This window comes from Pan troglodytes, chromosome 7, assembly GCF_028858775.2.
Source record: "Pan troglodytes isolate AG18354 chromosome 7, NHGRI_mPanTro3-v2.0_pri, whole genome shotgun sequence".
NCBI lineage: Eukaryota > Metazoa > Chordata > Mammalia > Primates > Hominidae > Pan > Pan troglodytes.
Genome location: NC_072405.2, coordinates 101,359,823 through 101,374,293, shown reverse-complemented (window position 1 = coordinate 101,374,293; position 14,471 = coordinate 101,359,823). Strand labels below are relative to the sequence as shown.

The 14,471-nt window shown below is 36.8% G+C and overlaps 1 protein-coding gene across 5 annotated transcripts in view; it reads right to left on the bottom strand.

Annotated features, from left to right (window-relative positions):
* LRRC69 (leucine rich repeat containing 69) overlaps positions 1-14,471 on the bottom strand; it is a 134,132-nt gene that overhangs the window by 86,631 nt on the left and 33,030 nt on the right. For 3 of the 5 annotated variants that reach the window (XM_001137722.6, XM_016959661.3, XM_016959662.3), the window contains 2 exons: positions 6,924-7,050; positions 4,392-4,464 (listed from right to left, as the gene is read on the bottom strand). The exons of the other annotated variants lie outside the window; for them this stretch is intronic. In XM_001137722.6, the coding sequence (XP_001137722.1) occupies positions 4,392-4,464; positions 6,924-7,050 (200 nt within the window). The remainder of the gene's footprint in view (positions 1-4,391; positions 4,465-6,923; positions 7,051-14,471) is intronic. 5 annotated transcript variants of the gene reach the window in all.

Sequence of the window (14,471 nt, the reverse complement as noted above, 5' to 3'; positions counted from 1 at the left end):
AACTATAAATTATGAATGAGAGAATGTAAAGGGGTTTTAAATAAAAGTAGAGATATATTATATTCAGGTATAGAAAAGCAAAATATTGCTAAGATATCAACTTTTTAATATTGATCTATAGACTCAATAATAGATTCAAATACAAATTTTGACAGCTTTTTTTGTATAAGACTTGACTTGGGCTGGGTGCTGTGGCTCATGGCTGTAAACCCATAACTTTGGGAGGCCAAGGTGGAAGGATTGCTTGAGCCCAGGAGTTTAAGACCAGCCTGGGAAACATAGTGAGACCCCATCTTAAAAAAAAAAAAAAAAAAAAAAAGACAAATCAATTTTAAAATTTATATGGAAATTGAAAGAACCTAGAATAGCCAAAGTATTATAAAGAATAAAATCAAAAGACTCACATTACCTGATTTCAAAACTTACAATGCAGCTACAGCAATCAAGATCATATGGTATTGGAGAAACGACAGTGCTATGGTCTGAATATTTGTGTCTCTTCAAAATTCATATGTTAAAATCTAATCTCCAATGTGATGGTATTACGAGATGGGGCCTTTGGGAGATGATTAGGTCATGATGATGGGGTAAACCTCATAAATGTAATTAATGTCCTTACAAAAGGCCCCAGAGAGCTCCTCGCCCCTTCTACCATGTGAGGACACAGTGAGAAAGGTGCCACTCTAAGAACCAGGAAGTAGACCCAGGAAGTAGACCCTCACCAGACATCACATCTGCCAGCACCTTGGTCTTCACTTCCCAACTCCCAGAACTATGAGAAATAAATTTCTGTTTTACTCCTAGAAATTTAAATGAAAATGAAATTAAACATGTTTACAAAAAGATTTGTACAATAATGTTTATTGTAGCTTAATTCATAATAGCCCTAAACTGGAAATAACCCAAATGTACATCAATAGGAGAAAAGACGAATGATTAAGGGCATATTCACGCAATGAAATGCTACTCAGAATAAACAAAAACTGCCAGGCATGGTGGCTCACGCCAGTAATCCCAACACTTTGGGAGGCCGAGGCAGGCAGATCACTTGAGGTCAGGAGTTCGAGACCAGCCTGGCAGATATGGCGAAACCCCATCTCTACTAAAAATATGAAAATTAGCTGGGTGTGGTGGCAGGCACCTGTAATACCAGCTACTCGGGAGGCTGAGGCAGGAGAATCATTTGAACCTGGAAGGTGGAGGTTGCAGTGAGCCAAGATCGTGCCATTGCACTCCAGCCTGGGTGAGTAGGGCCAGACTCTGTCTCAATAAAAAACAAAAACAAAAACAAAAAACAAACCAATGAACTAGTAATAAATGCAACAGTTATATGAGTCTCAAAAAATATGCTAAGCAAAAGAAGACAGACACAAAAATGTATATACCATATGATTCCATTTATTTAGTTCTAGGATTGGTAAAACTAATTTGTAAAGAACACAGAAATCAGAATATTGATTGCTTATGAGAGGTAAGAATTCACTGGAAGGGTGTATGAGGAAATTTCTGGGCTGGAGAAAATGTTCTACATCTTATTGGTGTGCGTACATTTGTCAAAATGCATTGAATAGTACAAAATGCATTGAATAGTTTTATGTAATTTTTATTCAGCAGAAAAAAAGGCCATTATATTTGACTATGTAAAGGACAGTAACGACTTTTGAAAATGATCTAAGGTAGAACGGAGAAGACAGAAGAGAATTTACAATGTGTTACACAGGAAGCAAAAGCAAAAGACACGGGACTTCAGAGAGAGATGACAAGGAAGCAAGAGCGAGAGGAAGGAAAGAAATAGAACAATGGAGAGAAAGATGCTGAAAAGAAGGGAATTGAGGGAGCTCAAATTTCTCAGGATAATAGGAAGTGAAGTTCTTTGCAGTATAAAGGGTCAAAGAAGGACAACTCAGCACTGAAATGGAGTAAAAATGTGTGGAGCAGGTCCTGTGGGGAAAGGGATGGGGAATTTTCTTCATTAATCATTTTTATAATCATTTTTATTGTCATTTTTATTGATTCTACTCTGATTTACTATATCATGGGAGTTGGTTTTAACTTTTTTGTTCTTTCAAGGCAATAAAATGAGCTCAGATACTATTGTTCATTTGTCCATCATTCATTTGTGTGAGTAAAGAGCAGGGAGAGAAACAAATATCTGCCATTGTTCCCGATTCCACAAATCAGGGAGATGTCCTACTTTTCCAAAGAAAATCTATAGGAGATACACTTGTAGATTCTCCCTGACATCTGTCTTCCCCAGGAGATTGAAGAACAACTTCACTGACTGACGAATTTGGAGAAAGAACTGAGCCTGCTGACTTAGTCCCTTGCTCTCTCTCTCTGTCTTCCAGACTCATTCTGTCACCAGGATGCCCATGCTGTCCTCTTCCTGGGCCTGTGCAGCGCTGTCCATGACAGAGTTGTTTAGGTGTAAAACTCTTACCTGCCCAAATTTGACTCCAAGTCCATGAACTGATATTCTGTAGTTTAAATGAGCCAAAAACAAAACTCCTTTTTCCCTAAGTTCTAAATAAATTGAGAAATAAGATATGGGATTTAGAGAGAAGGAAATCAAACATCAGCACAGAGCTGACATGATCACTCTGAGTCCCTGCTAGCCCTCCTCTGTATTAAATATACCACCCCATTCACAGCCTTTCCTGCTGAGGCTGCTGCTTACTTCATGGCAGGGCAAGAGGAGAATGCCAAACTACACATGCTCAATGCTTTGCCCAAATCCACTGAGAAGTCATTCTTTTGTCTCTGGAAATCAGTGAACAAAGGGAACGGAAAGAAGCTAGAATAAAAATAACAACCAATAATAATAAAAGCTAACATCCATTGAGCACTTACTCAACCCTAATACCTTTTATGTCCAAGGCTCAACCCTAAATATATTGTATGAATCTGCTTAACTGTCAAAACAATCCGATTTATTTTCTGAAAATACTATCATCATCCTCATTTTGCAGGTGAAGATGTTAAGATATAGGAAAGTGAAGAAACTTTCCCAGGCTCAGAAAATGGAATTCTACTTAGAGAGATGACCAATTAATTGATATCTAGTAGGATACGGCCAGAATATAGACAATCCAGAGTTAACTATAAGACAGAATAGACCTATACACTCTGCAATCCTACTTTTTTCAGTGAAAGCATTCTTTCATCTTTCTAACATATTCCCTTAGATTTACATGATTCCTTGAATACTGTAATTTGTATTCCAAACAGAGATAAGTGTATGAAATTGTGAAATCATAATGTGTTATAGCTGCAAAAACTTTGAGGTTCATCTATTCAAAATTCTTTCTTTAGAGATGAGAAGGCAGCAGTTCAAAGTAGTTAAATTACTGGTCCAAAGGCATAAATCTAGTTGCACAGAGATATGCCCTGAACCTCATTCATGAGATCTCCCAAGGGATTTTTAAAATTATATCATCATCAATATATACATCGATTGATAAGCTGAATTTGTAAAAAAGCAAGCAGACAACTATTAGCATGGCATTTTCATTGCTGCAAATATTTATCTTTTATAGAAATTAAATTGATTCAATTCTTTTCTAGTTGCTCTGACTTAAAATATTGCTTTCCTTATAAAAATATATTTGGAAAAAATAATACATTGGCTAGAGGTATAGACAAGTAAATTGGAATAGATGTTAGGTGCTGCAGAAAGCCCTGTGTTGAGGACTGTTCAAAGTTTTGTATTCTCTTTTAAAACCCTGGATGCGCTTGCTCTGTGACACATCTGTTTCTGCTCAACAGGCAATAAAGGGAGTCTCCAAAGTAAACCTGAACAGAGTTCTCTCTCCATCTGTCAGAGGAAAAGCCCAAGAGTGTGTTTTGCCTACAGAAGGACAAGGCTCTCAGCTGGCTCCAGAAAGGCATTCTGTCTGTGCAGATATGCAGGATAAGGAAAAACAGCCTTTATTTTATTTTATTTTATTTTTGGCTAATGACAATAAAATGTGGGGTTTTTAAAAACGAAAATAACATCGCAGTTTTAAATCCTTAGTTTTTACATTACCTTTTCCATCAAGGTCAAAATGGTTTACAATACACATGCGAAATAACATTTAATGTGCCCAATTCTGTGGCTAACCAAGCTCCAAGAACTTCAGAGTTGGGAAATCAATGAGACCATCAGTTTTAGAACTTTATGTTTCAAAGCCCAATGTTTACACTAAGATTATCATGCTGTTTCTCATTTCTCCAAAGTGTTTAAGGAATCATCTGCTTAAAATTAGTGGCTTGCCTCAGTCCTTCAGATCCCTCTTTGCTATGTATAAATCTCACAGGGACTTATGCTAGGCATAATGCTTTCAAATGACCAGGGTGGGGATAGAGGAGGGGTGCGATTGTTAACCAAGTCTTGCTATAAACAAAATTACCTGCTGACTTCTTGAGGAAGCTGCGTAAGATGATTGTTGTTCAGATTAAGCAGGATTAAATTTTGTAAGCCATCTGTTAGAAAATAATTTTAGTCACTTTAGCCATCTGTTAGATAATTTTTAGTCACTTTTCTACTTTTCTACACACCTTTGTTTTCCTTCTGGTTCTTGCCTTGGCCAAGGCTCTTTTGGTGGTGGTAACAGAAACCCTCTTAAACTAGCTCAAGCAAAAAGGAGTAATTTATCACAAAGTTACAAATCTAAGTCACTGTGCCTGTGGAATGAGGATGCAACCAGGCTCATCAAAAACTGGAATCAGAAGCTAAAAGGCACCCAGAACCTGAGAATGTACTGTCTGAATATCTCTGCAGAAAATATAATTTAGTTCTTCATTACAGCTTCTCTCATTTTCGTATTTATAATATCTTACCCGCCCTCTCTTTCCTCCCTCCATTCTCTCTTTTGAACATGTTTGCTCTATTTTTCTATGTACTCATAACCATATCACAACTTCTGAATTTGAATGTTCATTGACAGGGAAGACAGAGCTTTCAAACTCACATGTCCACAGGAATCAAAATGATAATCCCATGCCATGTCAGACAGGGCCACCACCATTCAGCCAGCTCTGGCAATTGTCATATGGGAACACAACTGCAGTGTTGCTAAATCTTTCTTTTTTAAAACAGATTTTTAAAAAGAGCCAGAGATCCAGACTTCTTTGTGAACTCTCCTGATTTGAAAACATGGGCACCTAATTCAAAGATTTTTAAAGGCAAAAAAATAGAATCAACTTATTTATGAACCAGCTTCAGCCCATGGGCCACCAGTTTGCAATCTCTGCCTCAGGTCATGTAATTATCTCAAACCAATTAAACTGTTTTAGATTCTATCACAATTCCCAAGAAAAAGAAAATATGACAAGCTTAGCTTGGGACCCAACTCCAGCCCTGATCAATCTGCTCTGGTCAGGGAAATAGGGTCATGTAATGCAACAAGGTTATTCAGACCCATGCTGGGCAGCATTAAACTCCCTGACATCAAACTACTTCTGACCTTGAATCATCAGGACCTGACATAAAACATAACTTAGGTCAATCACATGGGATTTTCAAAGTTTAATAACCCCAAGTCAAGAATGTTCCCAACTCGAAGAAATGATAAGTGTTTGAAATGATGGCTATGCCAATTATCCTGATCTGATGACTATATATTATAGGTATCAAAATATCACTATGTACTCCATGAGTATGTACAATTGTTATCTGTCAGTTAAAAAAAATAATTATTTTTAAAAAGAAATATAGAAACTAAAGACATTCAAGAGCACTCTGAACAAATTTTATATACGTATATAAAATATATCTAAATAGATATAAAGATATATATATACCTAACTTATCTCAAATTTAAAGGCAACATGATACAAAATTCCTTATAGAGCCTTAATTAGTATAAATTAGTATGTTCAATATTGTTTATGTATATCAGGTTGCACTTAAATTTGTCCCCTCAGTATAGGTCATAAAATATTATTATCTATTGATTTGCATGACCTTAATTTTTTAGTGTAAACTGTTTTCTTCCAAGGTAAATTGTAACTGAACTCTGGTCTGTGGCTTTGCATATATGTGTTCAAGTTCAATAATTGTTTGTTACATCTATTATTTTGGAAAAGAATATTTTTCCAAGATACATGACCTAAGATTTTAAAGTACCTTTAAAAAGACAGTACTAGAGTCTACTTGTGCTATTTGCCAAATATAACCCCTAATTTATTGCTGCATGCAGTAATGCCATTAATAAACTCTGTGAAGATGACAATGATTATATATAGCACCCATGCCTCAAAAGTTCATAGAAATTTATAAATTTTATAATATTTCTCTCATTTTACTACTAAGGACCAACACAGAAAGTGGTGAAGTACCTTACATTAGTTGATAAAGCTATAAAAGCCATGTAGATCTCTTTGTCATACATTTGTCCTTAAGCCCACTCTAGGAATATTAAATAAGAATAGCATCATCTTGAATGGAGAAATTATTAGTTAATGGGAAAAAGAAAGAAAAAAATGCTTATTGGATCTCATATCTTTTCTTTAAAATTCTCCCCAAATTGATTTAAGTTTAGCATCTTGATCAAAAAGTGTGACTTAATATTTAAGACAGAATAAAAAGTGAAAAGAACAAAGCTACAGTATAGCTTTCCTTGATTTGATTTTCCAATAGAATTATCTCTGGCTTAGGAAAAGGGTCCCCAGATTCACGATCTGACTTTATACTGATTCTACAAAGAGGAAAATTCATTAACACTGATGCTTACTTATTTTCTTAGGTCTGCATGTAAATAAACATATGATACAATACTTTTTTAAAAGTGTTGTCTCCTCCTATATTTCAAGAGTAGTATGTAAATATCTCCAACAAAAAAGATTAAACATGCAAAATTCTTTTTCATTTCAGTCTCATATTATTAAATATGAGAGATTAAATTTGATGCTATAATGTTGTTCCTTGTTGATTAAATTACCACAGGCTCCAGGTGCAAATCTACAGATCCTATTTCCAGATAAATGGAGATTCTTCAGAGATGTAAGATATTTCATCTCTTCCGGAACTTCTTCTAAAAGGTTGTTTCCCAGATTTAGTGTTGTCAACTGCAAACATATAGAGGTTTAATGGACTTATATATCATCCAACTTCAAATGAAAAAAAGAAATAATTTAAGCTCCCTTGCTCACATCTATGTAACCTAAGAAAACTTCAAAATATTTTTAAACAATTATTTCAGTTATACCTAAAGTTATCTTTATAAACAAAGTTCATTTGAGCTTCATGCTCACTTTATGTTAATTAAAGCACAATTTAATTTTTAATTAGAGCACTTAAGTTCATTAAAATTATATTACAAACCATCCCAAGGATATGTAAAACCACAACTGATGATCCATTTATAAATCATTTGAACAACTTAAGAGTATCTGAACCTTGTGACCTATAGAATCAAACTATTAAACACTCAGCAAAGGAGCTAAGTTACTGAAAACAGAAACATAGCCAAAGATCTGAGGTCCTGACATACTATTCCCAAATGAGCTAGGCCATAAGACCACTCTATTACATGTACACAGCCTGGTGGGGCGGGCCTTTAACTTTGATGTCACTCTGTGGGATCACAAAATTTAGAAAAGAAACTATTGAAATGGTATAATGAGCGTAGAAAAGATCTACCCTACAGTTATCTGTCCTACAGAGAACAGATTGGTCAGGCCTAGGAAGAACTGCACATAAGGGGAGTTAAAAAGTTCCTCCTTGATGTTGTAATCCAATAAATCAGTGATACAGATTGTTCCCAAAAATATAGTAATATTCTTTGTTGTAAAATCTAATTGTACTTTCCAAAATACAAAGAGTCTTTTACTTTACTCCTAAACATAATTTACTATTCAGGTTTAATTACCAATTGCATACTTTAGAATTTTAATAGTAAGGGCCAAATAAAAGGAATTTTGGAAGTTTTAACAAACTAATGAATTTACATAAATCCAAAAAAATTAAGAAGAAAATTTAAGCCATTCACAATTTATATTTAAAAGTCACCTAGTACTTGTTATGGATGTAAGACAATGATTTAAATTAACACAAAGAAATATACATTGATATTAAAATGAAATTTCTCATCCTAAGAATTCATGGTAAAGGTTTTACTTGCATATGTGCTTTTGTCTAACAATTACCATTATCCTAATTTATAATAGTATAATACATCTACTACCATGTTTGAGGCCTTCTTCTACTGTAAATGTGAAGTTAAAATACATTCATGTAGCTATTTTATCCAGAGTCTGTAACTGTATTGGTTTCCTATAACTGCTATAAAAAATTACCACAAACTTTGTGGCTTAGAACGACACAAATTTATCTTATATTTCTGGAGATCAGAAATCAGAAACAGTCTCACTGACTAAAATCAAGCTGGTGTTCCTTTCCGGAAACTCCAGGGGATGATCTGTTTGCCTGACTTTCCTAACTTTCAGAGTCAGCCTCCATTCCTTGGCTTATACACCCCACTTTCCCCTTTAAAGCCAGCAATGGCTGGTTAAGTCTTTTTCAAATCATATCACACTAATGCTGACTCTTCCACATTTAAAAACCTCATAATTACACTAGGTCCACCTGGATAATCTAGGGTAACCTCCCATTCTACAGGTTAGCTGACTATCCACCTTACTTCTGGCTGCACTCTTAATTTCCCTTTGTCATATAACCTAACACATTCAGAGGATTGGGGGATTAGGTGTGGGCATCTTTGGGGGTCCATTATTTGCCTATCAAAGTGACTATTTGCAGTCTCTTCCAAAACAAGGTAGATTTCATTCTTTTGCCTAAATTTAGTGAAACATGCACAGCAGTCTAGCAGTACTGACAGCCCAAGAAAATCTCCCTGAGGACTGGCGAGATACGCAAGAATGTGTCAGGCATTGTGAAAGGTCCAAGATTTTACCCAGTTTACAAGCTAACAAGTGAACCTGCCACAGTTTCGTGAATGCTGGTAGAAAACATGAGACCCCTGGGAAAGATACAAGGGACCGTTTATTACTTAGAGCAATAGAAGTGTCCAGAATATTACTATTTTTGCACTGAAAATGCAAAGAACACAAAGAGATACCTAGATGTGAAGTAGGCTGTGTTACTGAACAGGAACAATGAGTTTTTTTTGATGGGCAAATCTTTTATGATGAATCTTTTATGATGGGCAGTAACCATGCCTGCCCTTCGGTCCAGAGGGAGACACTATTTCTAATTTCCAAGGTTGTCTGCTATGTAATTATACTGGAAAAATTGGTCCAAAACAAAGCCAGCCAGTGCCTCTGTTAACAGCATGTGCAGAAGTGTGAGACTCATGGTGAATTATCACCTAAAAAAAAGGGATGGTAACATATATTTTTAAAGTAAACAAGAAACAGCTTGTAATGTCCCACACTATCAATGCTTTTCTGTGTATTTCTGAGGGCATATACTGTACAGTGCTCATTTTGTATGTTATGTGGTAAGTTCTTACATATGAGTTAGATATATTTTTGTCATTGTGTTTTAGAGAATATAAGGGTCTGGCCCAGATATATGAAGATACATAGTAACTAGATTTCATCATATGTCAAAGGGAAATCACAGATTATAATCAATCTTGACTGTAAAGCAGGGTGGGTTTCAGTTTTGGTTTAGTTTTTGGTTTTTTGTGGGTTTTTTGATGCTTAGAAATATATCCATAAACAAACAGCTTAAAAATGCAGTCTAAACTGCACATATTCTAAGTGAATACATATCTCTTAAAGCAGGTGGGTCACCATTAATTTATTCACTCATTAAAAAATATTCATTGCATGCATAAGACATGTAACATCTTTGCCCTCAAGGCACTTACACAGTAAGAAAGCAACCATCCAATGATTAAATGGCTAAACAAATTAATACAAAAATAACAGACAGTATTAAGTGTTCTAGAGACAATTTAAAGAGTGAGGAGAAAGTGATTTGTTGATCAGGAGAACCTGTCTTAGAAGGTGATATATAAACTGAGATCTGAGTGACAATAAGGAAGAAGAAATTGTCAAAATAAAGACCCCAATGGAGGCACATTCTTGGTGTGGTTGAGGAGCCCCAGGAGATGCAGCTAATGTGGCTGAGCACTGCAGGTAGAGGAACACTCAGTGAAAAAGAGGTTGGAAAGGTATACTTGGGCCAGATTACATATGGTTTCATAAACTAGGGTAAGGGGTTGGGATTTTACTCTAAGTTCAGTGAGAAATGACTGTAGGGTTTTAAGCATACGTGTAACATTATTTGACATGTGTTTTAACAGGATCATCCTGGCATCTGTACAGCAGAATCTGCAGGGGCAGCAAGAAGTGAAACACAAAGAGAACACAGAGGCAATACTGCAGTGGTGCAGGCAAGAGGCAATGGCTTTAGCTAGGTAGTGGGTGGTGGACCTGGAGACACGTGGATGGGTTTGGGATATGCTTTGGATGAAGAGCCAGAATGTTGTATGATGTAAGATAAATAGAAGAATCATGAGTAGCACCTAACTTTGGAACTTGAGCACCTGAGATGGGGAAACTGGGACAAGGGCAGGTTTGGAGGAGGGACAAGGAATCAAGAGTTTAGTTTTATCCCTGTAAAAATTAAGAAGACTTTTAGATCTTTAAATGAAAATGTCAAGTAGGAGTTGTAAATGTAATTCTAGGGTTCTCCGGAGTAATCAAGAGCACAGAATAAATTTGTGAGCCTTCAGTAAGCAAAAGGCATCATGTGGAATTTTAAGAGATGAGAATGCAAGCCCAGCAGAGGAACTGACTGAGGAGTGGCTGAAGTAGAAGGGAAACATAGGCCACTTAAAGCATCTGGTATACCACATCCCACAGCTGAGAAGTGCTCCATCCACAGCTACCATGAATTTATCCCGTGAGGACTTTCTCCTGCGCCCTTCTTGGAAGAATTTCCCTTAACTGCAAGAAAGGGCTTTACCTGGAAGGTTGTGCCTCTGCTCCATCCTTCCAGACAGCTGCTACACCATGGCAGATGCCAGGACATAACAGCCCAACCCCTTTGCCTCTGTGCTGCAGGGCATGCCCCAAAGCTCTGAAGGGATTGGGCTGAGACTACATTTCTCCTGGAACCACCTCTTTATCCAGGTTCTTTCCCTGCCCTGTCCAGATTCCCTCACTCCTGGACAGGTTTCTTCTGAGAGAAATGCCTCAATATTACAAAAATCTATGTTTCAGGATTTCCCAGATACATAGTGTAACAGAATCCAAGGCAAAAGCAAAAGAAACAAAAAGTATTTTAAAAAGGAAAATTTGGGACATATCCCAGGGGAAGGCTAAACAAAATTAAAGCATCAAAATAACCACTGGATTTAGCAATCGGAAAGTGATTAGTGACCTTGAAAATAGGGGTGAAGTGCTGGGGAAGAAAGTCTGATTGAAGTGGGCTGTGCAGAAAATGTGAGAAAGCAAAGACAATAACTAATAGACAATTCTTGTAAGAACTTTTGCTATGAAGGGAAACTAGAAAATGAAGAAGAAGCTGGAGTTTCCCCCCACCCTCAAGATAAATGATAGTATAGCTTATTTATGTGTTGATGGAAATAACCCTGTAGGGATTAGAAGCTCATGCCTTAAATATGGGGACACTCACAGAATCAAAATCCTTTAGAAGATGAGACAGGTACAAAGTACAAGTGGGTGCTGGCCTTAGATAAGTTAAGGGCTCTTCATCAAGGGTAGTAGGAAGGAAGGTAGGAAAGGGTGAGTGAAGATCAGATAAGTAGATGAATTCATGATGAAAAGATGAGAGAGTTCCTGAAGGATGATGTCTGTTTTCTCACGGAAACATGAAACAAAGTCATCTGCGGAGAGGAGGAGATTAGGAGGTTTGAGGAAAAGGAAAAAGTCACTTTGAAAGGCAATCTAGGGGAATGTAGTAGGGTGAACGACAACCACAGTTGATTATCTCATCCAAGTTAGCTCCCAAGATATTGTAAAATGGATAGATGACTTAGGAAAAGACATTTTATCTGGATAATGCATTAACCACATGGTCCTTTGACTGGAAGAAGCTACCATGTGAAATTCTGAGCTCTGCAACCAAGAATGTAGCTTGGAGAAGAGGAAAGAGTTCACATAAAAACCTCAACTTGTAAAGGATTTCAAAGTCAAAACTAAGATGAAGTGAGTGGGACTGGGAATATTCTTCATAGCATAGGATAACCAAAGGAAGATTCACTGATTGCCTTTAAATTCATAAATGTCTCTTAAAGACTAGGTAGTAGCATTTATACTCTGTCACCATGGCAAATACATCAGAGCTTCAGTGTAGATTACTTAAATTATACAGAAAGGTCCAGAAACACTGTAGCAAGGATAGAGTTACCTTTGAGAAATACCTCAAGCCCCAACCTAGATGTTTCATTAATTCAATTATGTTTAAGATATGTCTATGATGGTACTATTTCTGAATGCTAGAGGAAGAGTGAACAAGACACACAAGATCCCTCTCTACAATGCTTCTATGTTGGGAAGTGAGTCAGACAACAAATAAGTAAACAAATGAATAGTGTGTTAGTAGTTAGTCTTAAATATGAAAAAAAGACAACAAGATAATGCAATGGAAAGTAACTCAGGACTAGATTGAGTCATTAGAGAAGTACTCTCTGAGAAGATGACATTTGATGTAAGATATCTGGAATGCTTTGACAACATTGTTTCAAATGGTGTTTTACTAACAAAGAACTGCAGAAATAGCAGATATCCAGAAAGAGTGTAGGTAGTGTTTCATTAGTAACATTCTCTATGGTTATGTGTAGTTCCTGAAGGAAGGCTTTAGTCATATGACAGACAACTATTTGATAAGCTTTAAAGCTTGCATCTCTTCAGTAATTAAATGTAGAACGAAGTTCTACTGGTATTCTCTCTCCCTTGGAAATTGGTATGGTTATAGATGGAAAGACACCATTGCTACTCATAGACCCATGAGCCAGGGAATTATAGCAACTTACAATTAGAAGAATTTTTTTTTCCTTTTGAGACAGTCTCACTCTGTCGCCCAGGCTGGAGTGCATTGGCACGATCTCGGCTCACTGCAACCTCTGCCTCCTGGGTTCAAGTGATTCTCATGTCTCAGCTTCCCAAGTAGTAGGCATGTGCCACCACGCCTGGCTTTTTTTTTTTTTTTTTTGCATTTTTAGTAGAGATGGGATTTTTGCCATGTTGGCCAGGCTGGTCTCGAACTCCTGGCTTCAAGTGATCCGCCTGCCTCAGCCTCCCAAAGTGCTGGGATTACAGGCATAAGCCACTGCACCCGGTCTAGAAGGAAATTTTACAAGTCACCTAGACCAACATACAGAATGCAGGTGGGCAATTATATACCTTCCCCATGAGCACACCCAGTAATGGGTAGCACTTTTATCTTGTTAGGAAGATCTAGCTATCTATATTTAACTTTTTAATATTTAGGCTCTCTGAAATTTCTACCCAATTCTTCTCACAGCAATCATAATAAATATTTGCACTCCTTCTCTCTCACATAACAATCTTTCAAATTTTTGAAGATTGCTATCATATTCCCTCTAAATTTGTTCCATTTTCCCTTAACTATTTCCCTCAGGACATAATTTCCAGACCCCTGACCGTACTGACCACTCTCTAATTTTTGTGAGCACCCCTCTCTGAAAAGATGGAGCCTATGGTGAGACAGGAAATCAGCTCTCACAGCACATATGTTAGTGGGACCACGGGTCTCCCTCTGGCGGATGACAACACTTCTATTATGCAGCCTAACATGGCATGTACTCTTTCAGCAACAAGGCACATGGTTGGTGCATAATTAGTTTTGTCTGTGGCCAATAAAAACCCCTAAGCTAACTGTCAAGCAGATATCCCACATCCTGGACTTGTGCAATTGAGTTCATTTCTTAAACTAAATGTAGGAATTTACAGTTATCCCTGTTAAAAAAAAAAAAAAAGTGGATCTTGTTAGTTTCGGCTTCTAAGATAACTCCAGTGGATCACTCTAAATTCAAAGTATAAAACTGGACAATGCTCCCTGGACAAACTAGATCTGCTTCTCCCACTTCTCATAAACCTATGGCGGCCAAACATCGGAGCTACCTAGAACATCTTTCTCTCCCTCCACCTAAATTCAATCTGCCACCAAGTTTTAGTCTTAAAAATCCTTTTAGATGTACCTTTTTCAGTTCTATCTCATTGCAATGAACCTAGTACTCATTACTGCCTGCCTGTAGCATTACATAGCAAAAGATGTAAAGAATGGATGTATTGTGACTTAAATTCCCTTTATTCAATCCTACTAGATTATATCTAAACAGCTGCCCAAAAGATGAACCTACAATTTCTCTACCCAGTATATCCTAAATGTTTCCAACCTCCCTGTAGATAGTCTTTTCTATGTCTTTGTATACTTGCTCCAAATACTGTCTGTCTATGCTCTTACTAAATTTTATCTGATTTGTTTGATTGTATTGACCCACTCATACCTGAAAGTTATAGCCTATCTG